Genomic DNA, 17,362 nt, shown 5'->3' with positions numbered 1-17,362 from the left:
ACTCGAATTTCAGTCCATCTATGGTCAGCTTTACTCTCTCTGGGGAAGCAATGGTTAGACACCCCCCTTGCTGAGTCAGATCCAGAGCTTTCCAATCAGCCAGGAGCATGAGCTCTGCTGATTGTTGAGCTTTAGGTTTGATTGAGTAGGGGTGTGCCATGACTGTTGTATAGCAGATGTGATTTTCCCCAATTACCTGAACCCCAACCTCTTAACCTTATTCTTAACATTTGAGACCAGACCAAGATTGGAGTAAGAAAAAGCCATAGCAGCCTACTTTATTAACAAATACATATCTCTTCAAATGAACATAAAGAACATAACAAAAACATCTGTTATTCAACTCCTCATCTATCTAGCGTTGGTCTTTGCAGGAAATTCGTAAACATCTGTAAAAGAACAATATTGCACTGAGGCCCTTATTTTAATGTAATAATAGGCCTCAAGCCAACAAGCTGGCTCAGAGACAACCACTGACCACAGTGCCCCCATTAACACTTCCCGTCTAACCTCCGTTAGTCGGAAACCACCATCAGGACCCATACCAACGATAGTTCCAGAAATCCTCCTTGTGCCATATCTTCCTTCCCCTGCAAAGACCAAAACGCCCGCCACTGCCACGACATCCACCATCCACAAACCTGTCATGAAAAGAAAAAGAAAACAACCACCTACCAAGTTCAACTTTAACCAATTAGGGAGGGTGGGCGGGAACTATCCCCCATGCTGTGATGACTCATCTGGGCGGGGAAATTATTTAACACCTCTATGCCCCCTCCCCCTCGGCACCAACATACCACCCCTTTTCCTATTACCATCCCCTGTTAACCCTGTCATGTCAGCCCCACGCCTATGTATTTCTTACTTTTGCTCCGGGCTTTTGCTCCGACAAGCTGGCTCAGAGACAACCACTGACCGCAGTGCCCCCATTAACACTTCCCGTCTAACCTCCGTTAGCCGGAAACCACCATCAGGACCCATACCAACGATAATTCCTGAAATCCTCCTTGTGCCATATCTTCCTTCCCCTGCAAAGACCAAAATGCCGACCACAGCACCCAAAGGTAACAACCTTACCCTTGGGTGCACCTCCACACCTGAAGAGCTCTCTGGATACCGTCTTGCAAGCCCAATGCCCACAGATCAATACCCACATCGTTCAGATGAACGCCATCTCTCCTCAGGTACCTCCAAGTCTCAAACTCTAACTCCAAGTGCCTAATGGCCAACCCCCCATTCCTCACTATGAACTTACTCACTTCCCTATTAATCTTCCTCCGTGCCCTATTAACACCGTCCACCGACCTGGCCATCCTCCATGTTGTCCGAGCCACCATGTCCAACCAAACGATGACCATCTTCGGAAAATCCTGTATTAATCGCCAAACATCAAATTTGATGTCTCGTGAGACATCTACCATAGATCTCACCCCCAAATCTTTGCCCCCTAAGTCCAAAACTAAGAAATCAGGCGCCCTGTCCCTATGCGCATAACGATGCACCTCAGAAACCAACCTACCCCACAACATGCCCGGGACTCCGAACCACTTGATGCAGGCCTCCTGCCTAGTAAAACCCAACTGCCTACCTTCATATCTCACATCTCCCCTCCTGGCCCCCCAGCACACAAAGGAATGGCCCATTATCCAGACCAGACCTGCCTCCGAACCTGTAATTAGAAGTTAACAAAAACAATACCATGACCACTAATATACTCTAACCTACCCATTCAAACTGAAAAATTCCTCCCCAACTGAACATTTCACAGTCCCACAACTAGGTGGGGCCTAACATATATCTGAAACCTCCGCAATTCCCACCGCCCAATTCGTTTTACTGCCTCTGCATCCATCCCATTTCTAGCCGCCTCTGTCGCAACCCCTATCCAAAAAGAATGAGACAAAAATTCCCTCTCATCCAAACCCAAGGCCCTTAAACATTTTCTAAATACGGCCACAAATTGATAACGTGATAAAGGGACCCCATCCAAATGCACCAAAAAGGACCAGCCCACATTCGGGCAGATACCCATAAATCCCTTAACTGCCTCCACTGGGCACAGCCTCGAACCCGGCACTGGAAAAACATGCACCAACCTCCCTTTTCCCGTTTGATCCGTCATCGACCTACAGAAAAATAACAACAAACCTCCACTTCCACACTTCACCTCCTGATTCCCAATCCCCCCGTGCACTTTCTTGGACGGACTAACCAACTCCCCTATCCGAAATGCCCCAAAAAAGGCCAGCAAAAATGCAGCCTTGAACATGATAAACTCATAGTCAGAGGAACAAACCCCTCCAACTGTGCTATAATACCCATCAAAATCTCAAAGGTTATCGGTCTCCTGGCGTCCGTACAAACCACCGATCGCCGATAACCTTTCAGCGTCTGCCGTACCCAGAAATCCTTTGTGAAGTCAGGTTGGCCTTGTAATTTGAACAGAAAAGGTAAACCCGCTAACTTCTTATGCAATGCCGATGCGGACACTCCCTCCTCCATGGAATATAATACAAAACCAGGAGCCTCACTGCACCACCAACTGACTCTTCACCCACCCCTTGCACAAACGCCAGCCACTCCCGCCATACTTTCGAGTATGCTGACCATGTCACCTCACTTACCGACTTCCTGATCCATCCAGCGACGAGGCCAATGCTATCCCCCACAACCATTCGAAACAAGGCATCCCTTGCTGCTCCGTGAGACAGCGCGTCAGCGATAACATTTTCGACACCCAGGAGGTGTACTGCATGAATGAAAACATTCAGTGGCAAACATCTCAAAACTAAGTGTTGCAGAAACCAAATCACTGGCGGAGACAATGCAGTAATCCAAATTGTCCCCATGAAAACACACCTTCCGGTCCCTAAACGCCGCTCCCCACAATTCCACCGCTAGCACCACCGGAAACAGTTCCAGCAACACCAGGTTCTTAAAGTCCGCTTCAATCCATGCCTGTGGCCATGGACCTGCGCTCCACTGCCCCTGAAAGAATGCCCCATAACCTGTGTAACCGGCCGCATCAGTAAACAGTTCAAGGTCAAAATTGCTAACCGGTCCTGACATCCATAGTGCCCGTCCATTAAAGGACTCCAAGAAGGTATGACATACCCTCAAGTCTTCCCTGTGCTCTTTCCCCAAACGTACATAGTGTCTTGAGGACGTAATTCCAGCTGTACTTGCCGCAAGCCTGCAGCAGAAAACCCTCCCCATTGGCAGAATTCGGCATGCAAAATTCAGCTTACTCAATAGCGATTGCAGCCCTCGAAGCTGAACTTTGTGCAATCCAATCATACCTGCAATTTCCTTTTTTAGATCCGCCAACTTATCCTCTGGTAACCTGCATTCCATTGCCACCGAGTCCAGGACAATGCCCAGGAACATGATGACCGTGCTAAGTCCCTCCATCTTCTCGGGCGCCAATGGAATGCCAAACCTATCCGCTATGTGCTCCAACGTTGCCAGGAGCACTGCGCAGATTTTGGAATAAGCTGGTCCTATGCAAAGAAAATCGTCCAAATAATGAATGACTGAATTCATGCCTGACACATCCCGAACCACCCATTTAACAAAAGAGCTGAATTGCTCAAATAACGCACAAGATATGGAGCAACCCATCGGCAAGCATTGGTCAACGTAGAATTGGTCATTCCAATGGCATCCCAGCAACCAGAAACTATCCGGTTGAACCGGAAGTAGCCGAAAAGCTGACTCCACATCTGCCTTAGCCATCAATGCTCCCTTGCCGTAATGCCGCACCCACACCAGCGCAGCATCAAACGATGTATAAGACACCGAGCAAGCTGCTTGATCAATTGCGTCATTAACTGATCCTCCCTTCGAAAAAGACAGGTGATGAATGAGCCTGAACTTGTTGTGTTCCTTCTTTGGCACCACCCCCAACGGGGATACGACCAAATCGGCAAAAGGAGGTGATGGGAACGGGCCCCCCATTCTCCCCAAAGCAACCTTCTTATTTAGTTTCTCAGAAACCACCTCCGGATGTTGCATGGCTGACCTCAAATTGGGCGGAACAGGGGAATGACCTCCAAAGTACACGGAATCCTAAAACCCACCATAAAACCCGAATCTAACAACTGCACCGCCTCCCTATCTGGATACCTACCGAGAAACGGTCGCATTCTGTCCACCATCACTGGAGTCCTCCCTCTTGTTTCCAGCCTCCCCAGCGCAGCCTTTTCCTTGTTTAAAACATCTGGACGTCAGATGAGACCCTCCACACCCAGAAAACTCGTGCTTGTACCAGCACGCAACTCCAAACTTACAGGTCCCTGTATTGCATCGCCCAACCTGATAATGTCCTGCCTCCCCTCGGCACCTTTGGACGTCCCCTGCGGGGAACTACTCACTGTTGACACCTCAGCGGGCAAAGGAATGTCAGTCGCAGCCGCCGGCACCACTGAGCTCCCTCCAGTTGCATTGGCTTCCCCGGCACCCCCAACTGGCGAGACCCAAGCCGACGCTGGCCCAGCGGCAACTCTTTCCGCATTTTCAAATTTCTGTACCAATTCCTTTATACCCGCCAAAAAACCCAATAACCCAGCAGCCCCCCGGGTGTTGCCACAACCCTTGCACTTATGTCGGTCCCACCTAAGCTACCACCAACCCCTACAGAACCAGACACTCCCACAATAGGTATGGATAAAGGTAACTTACCTGGCTGCACAGGTATAGACCCATCAGCCGACCGTCCGTTCTCCTCCGACCGCACACTCCCAGTAAGTGGACCCGCCTCCTCTTCTGACCCGGACTGTTCTCCTGGGGACCGCAGCTCCAATTCCATCTCCTCCTCAGATGACAGCCCACCAGGCAAGACAGCCCTGGTTGCCGCTGGAGTTGCCGACATCCAACCTTGCCTCCGTGCAGCATAGCCTTTTGAAGATTTCTGGACAGCCTTGCCAGGACCATTACATAATTCCTCAGTCCCGCCAGCCTCCGCTGTCCTGGGCGCCAATCCTGACTGCTGCCCATGATCGATCCTCCTCCGGTCCCCTGCCGCTGTATTGGAAGGCCCAGGAACCGCCGCCATTGCCCTCTGTGCTGGATGTCCTGGCTCCTCCTAGGGGTGGGGGCGGGGCCCGCACTCACACTTTCCCTTAACCTCGTAGGCCGCGCTGTTGCCATTGGGCCCTGGTGTTGTGCCCTCAAAGATCCCCCCTGCTGTCCTGGATATATAACCGTGCTCCCCCTGGCCAATACCGCCGCCCGTTTCGCTGCCGGACCCGACAGGGTCCCAGCATCACTGCCACCCGCCCTCCACTGCGGTCCCGCATGATGGTCCGGGGAGAACCGCTACGGTGGTCTGGACCTCCGTCCCAGCGTACCTGACAACGACTCCGGGCATTGTAGAACAGTCCCCAATGTGTCCTGCAGCCATGACGCCCCCCGCACCACCACCTCTTCCCGCAGCTGGGCCAAAATCCTCTCCACATCAGCCATGCTGTACCTCTCTGAACTTTCCCCCACGCTGTGATGACTCATCTGGGCGGGGACATTATTTAACACCTCTATGCCCCCTCCCCCTCGGCACCAACATACCACCCTTCTCCTATTACCATCCCCTGTTAACCCTGTCATGTCAGCCCTACGCCTATGTATTTCTTACTTTTGCTCCGGGCTTTTCTGACCTCTGCACTGCTTCCTCACAGAGAGCAAGGGTCCCACTCTGCAGCTGCTAGCAAGGGAATTTTAGTCAAACGCATGGCAGTCAGAGCATTTCAGGTCTGTTTTCAGCTCGGTAGCACAAAAAAACAGCTGTGAGCAGTTCACTTTCATAGACACACCCCTTTGACTACAGGAGGTGTCGTAACAATGTCTGAGTAAATCATTCATTGCCTACCAGCATGCACATTGCTATGCAAGCAACATCTGTTTGCTGATAAGAGAGGTAAGGTTTGAAATCACTCACCACCATTCACAGCCATTCACCATTTACAGACTTCTGGGATATGTAGTCCCAGAGTGGCATAGCAGTGTGACATGTTGGCTCCCTTTCACTGGTTGACGCTGAGCAGGAAAAAAAAGAGGCTTGGATTGTCATTTGACCATATTTTTTTCTCCTGTTTTAGAGTACTGTAATGCCACTGTATATTGAAATAATGTAAGAAAGCTGCTTAGTGGGCAGACAGAAGCCTATAGTTATTAATTCCAACTTACTGGAGTTGAACTTTAAGTAACTTTCATGCTGGTCCCTACACACAAAATTCTAAAGACCTGTAAATAAGCTGCGCTAAGAGTTAAATAATAGTCCATATAGATAACATCAAAAAAGAAATCTTTAAGAATCCTTCCAGAGTAAAAACACCACCACCGTGCACTTAAAAGCAATAGTGTCAATCCACCGTAGTAGTTGATCCTGCTTACCAGATGGCAAGCATAAAAGGGCGAGAGGCTTTAGCCCAGCCAAAGCCTTTTAGCTTGCTGGCACTCCCGGTGTTCCGGTGGGGGGGTAAAACTCCAGGCTCACATAAGATGTCCACGTATCACCATTTTGCAAAGGAAAACCCGGATAACTCAGAGGAAAGAAAGACTTGCCATAGTGTAAAATCCTCCAGATATTTTATTTAAAAAACAAGTAGTCACTTACATTAAAATTTGCAGAGTTGCGTGTACGAAAAGCCTGCCGGCATACAAACAAAACGGAGCCCGTTCTCTGACTCCGAAAGCGTGGTGACGTCAATGCGTACCCTCCCTACACACAAGCCCCATACTTATCACCTTTCTATCTTCGAATAACCGTATGCACTTGTATTGATTTTTATGACACCTAAACCCATAAAACCCAATCAAAATTGTATACTATAACAAAATCTAGAGGTGGTGTCCATCTTGAGCACCACACAAACTGTACTTTGGTGTAGTTAGGTGAACAGTATAATGTGCTGATATGGGTTGCCACAAAGAGTTGCAGTTTAGTTGAATACCTAGAATTAGCTCTTTATATGTATTGCCTTTTGCAAGTCTTGCTATATTAGTGCTACTCCTATATGTATACAATTTTAACAGTGTGGTGTTTTCTTGAGTTTTTTTTATTATTATTATTTTCCTTTTGGATTTTTGGGGGGGGGGTTTTGACAGTGTGTATTCACACAATTTGAAATAAACATGGAACCAGATGAAGCAATCATTACAAATATTTTAATACTGGACTGAATTGTCATCTGCTGAGATGTCTTCTTTCTACTTGTTTACTTTGTACATGGCCTGAATACTTCAACAAAGAACAAAGAAATAACTAAGCGATAGAGTAATAGGCAGGAGGTGGATTGGTCAAAGGCTATAACAGACATAAATAATGATTCTCCACTGTATTCTAAAATTTCCTGCACCCCATTGATTGTGATTGTTAATCCTGCTAATTATGTTTTAAAGTATTAAAGGTATTTTTTGTTATTATTTTTGTCCTTTAAAGGTGCCAATGGTCCTCCTAATAGGGAAAATTTCCACTTACCCTCTCCACACTCCAGTGCTGTCCCTTACAAAACAAAAAAGTCCCTTTTAGTGACTAATTACTAAAATGCATGTTTAGCTTGCATTTTTAGCTGATTAATCTAACTGCATAGATGCATTATTATACAGAAATATTGGAATATTAGTGCCATAAGTTAACAGCTTGTAATCTTTTCAGCTGGTTATTCATCTTATTTGCTCAAGTAGCCCACTTTTCTATCTATTAATAAACATTTTACATAGATTTTTGAGCTATAAAACCATGGTCCTCTTCAGTATTGTACATGACTCATGCTATGGTCATAAAAGAGTCTGTATGCCATGTGATCCCCCCCTCAAAATACCAGTCTAGTGTTGGCAAGCTTTAGGCTTTTCCACACCACTGCTTGACCAATATTGTTTTGTGGGAATACAGGAACCAATATGCAGCAGAACAAGTAAATTGAAGGCCACTGATCACTTGATCACTTGAGAGATTTTGTATTGAATTAATGAATGTCATCATTAAAAATTACAATATAACAATAGGATCATAAGGATCTCCAGAATACTACACTTCAGCTACTTTAATTAATCCCTATGTGATTCAGTTAGGCTTATCCTGTCCTAGGAGAGACAGAGAGGGGCAGTGAAAACATAAGAGGCATAATAGTTGTCTTTGTATTTTTTATGTGTTTTATACACTTTACTAGGGATGAGCCGAACACCCCCCAGTTCGGTTCGCACTAGAACATGCGAACAGGAAAAAAGTTTGTTCGAACACGCGAACACCGTTAAAGTCTATGGGACACGAACATGAATAATCAAAAGTGCTAATTTTAAAGGCTTATATGCAAGTTATTGTCATAAAAAGTGTTTGGGGACCTGGGTCCTGCCCCAGGGGATATGGATCAATGCAAAAAAAACTTTTAAAAACGGCCGTTTTTTCAGGAGCAGTGATTTTAATAATGCTTAAAGTCAAACAATAAAAGTGTAATATCCCCTTAAATTTCGTAGCTGGGGGGTGTCTATAGTATGCCTGTAAAGGGGCGCATGTTTCCCGTGTTTAGAACAGTCTGACAGGAAAATGACATTTCAAAGGAAAAAAGCCATTTAAAACTACTTGCGGCTATTGCATTGCCGGTCCGACAATACACATAGAAGTTCATTGATAAAAACGGCATGGGAATTCCCCACAGGGGAACCCCAAACCAAAATTAAAAAAAAAAAATGACGTGGGGGTCCCCCTAAATTCCATACCAAACCCTTCAGGTCTGGTATGGATTTTAAGGGGAACCCCACGCCAAAAAAAAAACGGCGTGGGGTACCCCCAAAGATCCATATCAGACCCTTATCCAAGCACGCAACCTGGCAGGCCGCAGGAAAAGAGGGGGGGATGAGAGAGCAGCCCCCCCTCCTGAACCGTACCAGGCCACATGCCCTCAACATTGGGAGGGTGCTTTGGGGTAGCCAACAAGGGCCTCATCCCCACAACCCTGGCCGGTGGTTGTGGGGGTCTGCGGGCGGGGGGCTTATCGGAATCTGGAAGCCCCCTTTAACAAGGGGACCCCCAGATCCCACCCCCCCTGTGTGAAATGGTAAGGGGGTACAGAAGTACCCCTACCATTTCACTAAAAAACTGTCAAAAATGTTAAAAATGACAAGAGACAGTTTTTGACAATTCCTTTATTTAAATGCTTCTTCTTTCTTCTTTCTTCTATCTTCCTTCATCTTCTTCTTCTGGTTCTTCTGGCTCTTCTGGTTCTTCCTCTGGCATTCTCATCCAGCATCTCCTCTGCGGCGTCTTTTATCTTCTTCTCCTCGGGCCACTCCACACCCATGGCATGGGGGGAGGCTCCCGCTCTTCTCTTCATCTTTTTCTCTTCTTCATCATCTTCTTCATCTTCTTCTCTGCTTCATCTTCTTCTCTTCTTCTCTTCTTCATTTTCTTCTCCGGGCAGCTTCGCATCCATGCTGGCATGGAGGGAGGCTCCCGCTATGTGACGGCGTCTCCTCGTCTGACGGTTCTTAGATAACGGGGGGGGGCCACCCGGTGACCCCGCCCCCCTCTGACGCACGGTGACTTGACGGGACTTCCCTGTGATGTCACGGGGAATGCCACAGGGAAGTCCCGTCATGTCCCGTGCGTCAGAGGGGGGCGGGGTCACCGGGTGGCCCCACCCCCCATTATTTAAGAACCGTCAGAAGAGGAGACGCTGTCACACAGCGGGAGCCTCCCTCCATGCCAGCATGGATGCGGAGTGGTCCGAAGAAGAAGATGAAGAAGAGAAGAAGAGAAGAAAAGAAGAAGATGAAGAAGAAGATGAAGAAGAAGATGAAGAAGAGAAGAAGATGAAGAGAAGAGCGGGAGCCTCCCCCCATGCCATGGGTGCGGAGCGGCCCGAGGAGAAGAAGATAGAAGATGCCACAGAGGAGATGCTGGACGAGAACGCCGGAGGAAGAACCAGAAGAGCCAGAAGAACCAGAAGAAGAAGAAGAAGATGAAGGAAGATAGAAGAAAGAAGAAAGAAGAAGCATTTAAATAAAGGATTTGTCAAAAACTGTCTCTTGTCATTTTTAACATTTTTGATAGTTTTTTAGTGAAATCGTAGGGGTACTTTTGTACCCCCCTACCATTTCACACGGGGGGGCTGGGATCTGGGGGTCCCCTTGTTAAAGAGGGCTTCCAGATTCCGATAAGCCCCCCGCCCGCAGACCCCCACAACCACCGGACAGGGTTGTGGGGATGAGGCCCTTGTCCTCATCAACATGGGGACAAGGTGTTTTGGGGCTACCCCAAAGCACCCTCCCAATGTTGAGGGCATGTGGCCTGGTACAGTTTAGGAGGGGGGGCGCTCTCTTGTCCCCCCCTCTTTTCCTGCGGCCTGTCAGGTTGCGTGCTCGGATAAGGGTCTGGTATGGATCTTTGGGGGGACCCCACGCCGTTTTTTTTTTTTTTGGCGCGGGGTTCCCCTTAAAATCCATACCAGACCTGAAGGGTCTGGTATGGAATTTAGGGGGACCCCCACGTCATTTTTTTTTTATTTTGGCCGGGGTTCCCCTTAATATCCATTCCAGACCTGAAGGGCCTGCTATGGACTTTAGGGGGACCCCCACGTCATTTTTTTTTTTTTATTTTGGTTCGGGGTTCCCCTGGGGAATTCCCATGCTGTTTTTATCAAGGAACTTCTATGTGTATTGTCGAACCGGCAATGCAATAGCCGTGAGTAGTTTTAAATGGCTTTTTTCCTTTGAAATGTAATTTTGCTGTCAGACTGTTCTAAACATGGGAAACATGCGCCCCTTTACAGGCATACTATAGACACCCCCCAGCTACAAAATTTAAAGGGATATTACACTTTTATTGTTTGACTTTAAGCATTACTAAAATCACTGCTCCTGAAAAAACGGCCGTTTTTAAAACTTTTTTTGCATTGATCCATGTCCCCTGGGGCAGGACCCAGGTCCCCAAACACTTTTTATGACAATAACTTGCATATAAGCCTTTAAAATTAGCACTTTTGATTTCTCCCATAGATTTTTAAAGGGTGTTCCGCGGCATTCGAATTTGCCGCGAACACCCCAAATTGTTCGCTGTTCGGCGAACTTGCGAACAGCCAATGTTCGAGTCGAACATGAGTTTGACTCGAATTCGAATCTCATTCCTACACTTTACTTACACTGTCAGGAGAAAAGACAATGATCCTAAACTAGTTCTTCATTAAAGGAATAGCAACTTAGTGGCAAATACCCAGCATACTACAGAAATATGAAAATAGTTCTGTGCATATAAATGATTCTAGTTTTCTTCTGTGCAACCATAAGTTTTGTTGTTTTTATTTACACGTATACCCTACATTTTAGATGTTGATGAATGCCAAGCAATTCCAGGACTGTGTCAAGGAGGAACCTGCATCAACACAGATGGATCTTATGAGTGCAGATGTCCTGTTGGTCATAAGCAGAGTGAAACATCTCAGAAATGTGAAGGTAAGAAACCTTTGTGACAGTTTAAAATGGCAGTCCAGAATTGATCTAACTAAGCCGCCTAAATCTGTATCCACTCCTCCTTTAAATCCTATTCTAACTACCTCATAAAGGAAAGATGCTTATACTTACCTGTTCTTGGGGTGCTCCAGTCCGACCACTTAAACTCCCCAGCAACCGGCTTCAGAGACTTCAGAGAGGAGAGATTGACATACACAGCTTCAGTGCCCATGTGGTGATGTCAATCATAGGCTTACTATGGGGTATCCTTTGTTGGCTGTCCCTCCTCTTCCCTGCAAACCAGCCTCTATAAGACAATCATATGACCAGAAAGCCCTCAGATTAGGTTAGTATAAGCAATTTCCTTTCACAGGGTAATTCGAGTAGGAATTAGGAGGTGGGTGGGAACAGGTTTAAGTTTAGTTAGAGTGATCCTGGACTTCCACTTTAATTTAACAACACAATGACATTAAAGCCTGGTACACACTACAGTTTGTGTAGTGTTGCACTACAACACTACAACACCATGGGGTTGCATGAAAAAAACTGACAGCTCTGGTCGGGAGCCGCTGTACCAGCCATGCAAGGTTAGTCTAGTGATCTCCCTCGCTAAGCTGTTGTGTTCTGATAGGGGGATGCCCCCCCCCCGCCAGAACCCCCAATTAGCGTTCTCTGCCATTGACTGAGAGCGCTAAATGGGAGTCGGTCAGCTGCTGGTTTTCTAGCATGCACGTCCGACAGAAGCTGGATGAACAGCTGGCTTCTGTCGGACAGACTGACATACACATGGGCAGAATGTGGGCCAGTATTTTTTGTACCTTCAAATGTCCCCCTACATTTTGCCCGTGTGTAACAGGGCTTAAGAAGGCATCTTTTAAAATAATCTTTCAGTTTTTTCTGACTAATAGTGCAATTATCCATGCAATAATAGCAGCCATTTTTGTCTGTTCATTCAGAATTCATGTGAATAGATTCTCTACTCTATCTAAAGGTAAAAGAAAAAATTTGATGTGAGATGTTCCCATAATGAGAAGACGCAGCTCTATAAATATTGGAGTGCTATTTTCATTGATATAGAGTATTTGCATAAAAATAACTTTATCACTGTACTGGAAACTCCTGCAATTTCTAATATCTTGAAAACTTCAAATGTACACATTTGTTTTTGGACCGAATGCAAGTAGCCTATTTATCAAAATTTAGAAACATCTATAAGCAAATGCAGTGATGGCTGCCTCTGAGTCACTGGAAATAATTGGGTTTTCCTGCCTGTCCAAACCTGACTGTTTAAAGAATAAGCTTACCTGTGTCTTTGGGGCTCATTGATCGTAGAACGTGGATTTTGACATCTGCTCTTCATTATGCTTTGCTTGCCTATGCATGCTGCAGTCCATTCTTAAAATGTGGGCCGTGATGTGTAGCCTGTGGCACTGCATGGAGTTCTTTTGCTTACAGCAGCAGAAAGATCTCAGAGATTGGAGGAGAATATGTTACGTGACTTTATCAGGTCATTTGACCAGGCTCTCTTCATGATGAGGGTCAGGTATGGATGATAAGGTGGTCCCCACTAAAAAAAAATGGCGTGGGGTCCCCTCAAATTCCATACCAGACCGAAAGATCTACACAAAAACAAGAAAAAAGCACACCACCCCTCCCCCAAATCAGTACCAGACCCTTATCTGAGCGCCTTGCCAGAGGGTGAACCTCTTGCAAAACACAGTGGGACTCATGGTGATGAGGAGAAAGGCCAGGGTTGTTGGGTCCTGCAGGTGGGGTGCTTATCAGAACCTGAAATCCCCCTTTAAAATTGAGGGGGCTCCCAGATACCAGTCTCATCCCTGGGTAAATGACTAAGGGGTACAAGGTACACCTACTCTTTCACACACAAAAAGTGTAAATAAAGATGCACACATTTTGACAAGTCCCTAAAAGAAAAAAAAAAACTCAAGAAAAGCCCAACAACGTAAATTGATTGTCAATCACATCATCCGTTGATTCAGATCCTCATCAATCATGATGAGCAATGCCCACTGCCCACTGAAAGAAAAAACAAACTGACCAATGGATGCATCTAAATCCATTGCGACACTTGCTGTGAATTATTTATCTTGGTAAGGGGCAGGAACTACCAGTTGATTTCATTGACAAAATATGGCCATGAACATATTTGGTCAATGTCATTGTCCAAATATGTGACCATATTTTGTCAGTGATGTCAGCCACTATCCTTGCCCCTTTGTTTACATTGCTTGGGATTCCCCATCTGGTGATATCACTGGTTGCTATGGATGCAGCAGGTCCTGGCACCTACTGCTTCCTTAACAAATGATTCACACAAAGCCGTCAGCCAAACAGGTAAACATGTTCCCAGAATGCAATGAATTGTAGAAGAGTAGTAATAAAATCAAAGTAAATGGTGAAGGCAGAATGTGGTGAGTGAGAAGTGAAAGGATGGATTCATGTCTAATTCACATTCATCTCCATGGGTACCATTCCTTAAAAACAGACAGTAAAGAAGGAAAACCACCTCCAAACCTCCTAAACTAAATCAAAAAGGAGAAGAGGGGTAACAATGGGACTTTTGTTGTTTCGCATGGAGACAACAAATACACTGCCATTTTAAAACAGCTCAACATACAGCTTTATTATATCTCTCATATAAAATAAGTCCTTAAAAGCAATTAAAACTACACAATCAATATACAACAACATTGTTGAATATACTATAGTTCCATGACTTTACATATGTGAGATGGTCACAATCTCCTAGAATACATGAATTCAAATATAGTACTAAAGATTGGCTTGTTTCGCAACTGTGCACTTCTTCAAGATCCATGCCACAAAATCTCCATGAATGACAGTGTACTAATCCAGGGACCTAAGGCAAATGACCATATGAGGTACCAAATCAGGGAGTGAAAAGGTTCATATCCAATGGCGATAATGGAAAAGAAAGGGGAGGAAGGACACAAAGGTACAACCCAATAGAACAGGGATAGTTTCCAGACCAGCAGGACAGTGCAAAAAAAGCCCCCATACTACATAGAAATTTACTCCTCAAGCAAAAAAAAAAAACAAACTCCAAGTGGACTGGCAGTTTCTGTTACCAACAGCCAGAAAGATAAGGACTCCACTCAGGAAGAAGGCGAGTAAGTGTTTGGTGGGAAGGTGGCAAGTGAGCGACTGCACAGTAAAAGTGCCTGCTATTAACTCTTACAATGTCAGAAGACAGTAGCCCATCGCAGTATCCATCATCTATGAAGGAGGCAGAAGCAGCTATCTGCAAACAATGAGATGCGTACAGTAGCACTATGGCTTTATACTAAAAACCTGTGCTGCAGCACTTAATTATAGGTGCACCTACGCTTCCATTTTTTTTTACTACCCCGGCAAAGTCCAACAAATATCTGTTGTTCCTGCCAGTGAAGTCAACCTAATGCAGCTTCCTGTAAGAGATAAGAAGATTTGCCATTCTCATGTAGGCTACAGTATGCTTGGTTGCACAACCAGGGGATAAAAAAAATGTTGTTGGGGACATAGCTTTTAACATTGTCACTGTTGATTTACAAGTTTGAAGGTTGTCAGTCAGCACATGTCTACACTTTGCCCACTGCTTTCTGAATTAACAGCACTGCCTCAGATACTGAAAACCTCTGACTGCAGACTGCAATGTCTGGGAGTGGGATCATGTAAGACACAAATAAGGAGGATTTTGCTTAGTCAGAGATGATAAAGGACTTTTTTTGCTTGTTTTTTACATAGTAATTAGATTTAGTACTTATTTTTAGCTTGTCATCCAAGAGCCTTTAATGTACTCTGCAAGCTTCAGGCTCCTAAATGCTAAGCACATCTATAAAGCACATTACTGTAACGCAGTATGCCCATACCACTGCTTTTTATATCAGCCCCTTGGTCTGCTTTAAGGCAAGAGTGAACAATAATATTAATTTCTTCCACCTTCCCATTGTTCCATTGCTCTACATGTTGCTAAACTTTTCTTCATAAAGGAACAAAGTGTACAGTATTTAATAGCTGCATCCCCTTAAATGACCTGCAGCGTAACTCTGGCCCTTGCTCAATCTGGGCTCGTGTACGCATTCAGCAAGTGTGGTCCAAGCCAGCACTCTGCAAACAGAGCTGGTGTACACGGTATAAACATCTCACTTCACTAATGCCAACAATTTTGCATGAATACAGCTGAAATCTGTTAAGTATACAGGCAAGGGTGATTATAGCAAAGTTCATTTATAACAGGCATGCTTTTTTTCTGGGTACAGAAAGTCAAATTATGTCTTTCCAAAGCTTTGTTCCAGGGTGTCTGTTTCATTTAAGCTTATGGTGCACTGCGGATTGAACTTGATACAGTTTAATACACCTGCAGCCCTTTGAAAAGCCAAGTATTTCCAGAATTTTAAGTTGCACTCCCACTATTGAAACTATTTTTTAGACGTCTGTTGTATTTTTAGGATTTTAAAGGTCATCTACATTTTGCGTTGAGTTTTTGTCAGCTTAGCCTCAGTTAACTTTGCCTGGCCTTAACCTCTCTTTTAGATAATTCCTCTATTGTCCTTTTTTGGTAATCCTTTATTAAGTGGGCTATTTGATAATAGTAATAACTACAACACATGCAAAAAAATGGCAGTTAAATTATCCTCAGCTTTAGATATATTTATCTATCTACCTGTACATATACAGTATATGCATACATGGAATAGAAGGATGTAGTGCCAAAGAGCAATATTTACAAATTTGAGATTTTTATATTTCTTCCTGTTTAGTTATGCTAAGTCACTTACGACCTCACAGAAGAGGATGGGTGTAAAAGAAGTTCATTGCTTTATGGACCCTTCTGTAGGATTTGTATGGTCTAAGACTGGAGAAATCTTTAAATAACATGATGCCTACTAAAACTGTTGTGGGTTTTCATTTTTATAATAATTCCATAATATAGTTGGTAACAAAAAGATGGGAAAAGGGGTGGAGCCTGTATGCCGTGTAAGGCAGCAAACACTTAAAACACAATCTCTTTTTTAAACTGTATGTACAGATTTTATAATTATCTTTTTTCATTTTACCTTGTAAGGCTCCCCCTGTCCTGGTCAAGAAAACACAGGCAGGGACAGCAATGCAAACTGGGTTCCACCTTTTTTAAAAAAGGTCGTTCTAGGCTTATACACCACTTTGTCCCCATGCAATCCTGCGGGCATAAGGTGCCCCCCCTTCCTCAAATCTTTATTTATTGTTGCATATATCAGAAAGGTTGTTTGGAGATATTCTGTGAAGCTAAGATTTTTTTTCTCCCCGCAAGTAGTAAATTGTTCAGGAGGTAATGAAGTTTTCTTTTCTTGATATATAATTCGTGTATCGGTGTAATCACCATGAAATTGAATTAGGACCAAAAACCAAAATCCCAGTGCTGTAAATATTCAAGAACAATGGTAAAACATTACACATATATGTATATGTATATATATATATATATATATATATATATATATATATATATATATATATATATATATATATATAAAACTATAATTAAAATTATATATAATTTAAGTATAGAAAGTGTAACCACAATCCCAGTGCTGCAGGAATCCAAGTATTGTCATAAAGTTAAAAGTGATATAAAGTCCAACAAAAACCACAGATCAGTTCATAATTTGTAAATGAAGTAATCAAAATTTTCTTCCCCTGTGACCAGAATCCCAGTGCTGCAACTCGTAATACTGTTAATATCTTAACAAATAGTAAAATCCCAACACCTCCTGTGCTGCAGGTGGACTCTGATCTTCAAAAAAGCCACACTTCCCCATTCTTGGGGTCACAAACTGGTCTCCCAGGATCAGCTTCACCTCCTATTTTCATCAGTCAGGTGCTGCCCCTTTAAGCCACTTCGCTTTGATTATGGAAACTGTGG

The 17,362-nt window shown here is 44.6% G+C and overlaps 1 protein-coding gene across 1 annotated transcript in view; it reads left to right on the top strand.

Annotated features, from left to right (window-relative positions):
• The window catches only part of FBN2 (fibrillin 2), a 320,766-nt gene that overhangs the window by 116,693 nt on the left and 186,711 nt on the right, over positions 1-17,362 (top strand). Inside the window, exon 7 of the mRNA XM_073625060.1 lies at positions 11,317-11,442. Coding sequence (XP_073481161.1) covers positions 11,317-11,442 — 126 coding nt within the window. The remainder of the gene's footprint in view (positions 1-11,316; positions 11,443-17,362) is intronic.

Source organism: Aquarana catesbeiana, linkage group LG01 (assembly GCF_042186555.1).
Source record: "Aquarana catesbeiana isolate 2022-GZ linkage group LG01, ASM4218655v1, whole genome shotgun sequence".
Classification (NCBI taxonomy): domain Eukaryota; kingdom Metazoa; phylum Chordata; class Amphibia; order Anura; family Ranidae; genus Aquarana; species Aquarana catesbeiana.
This window is presented reverse-complemented; position numbering and strand designations above follow the sequence as displayed.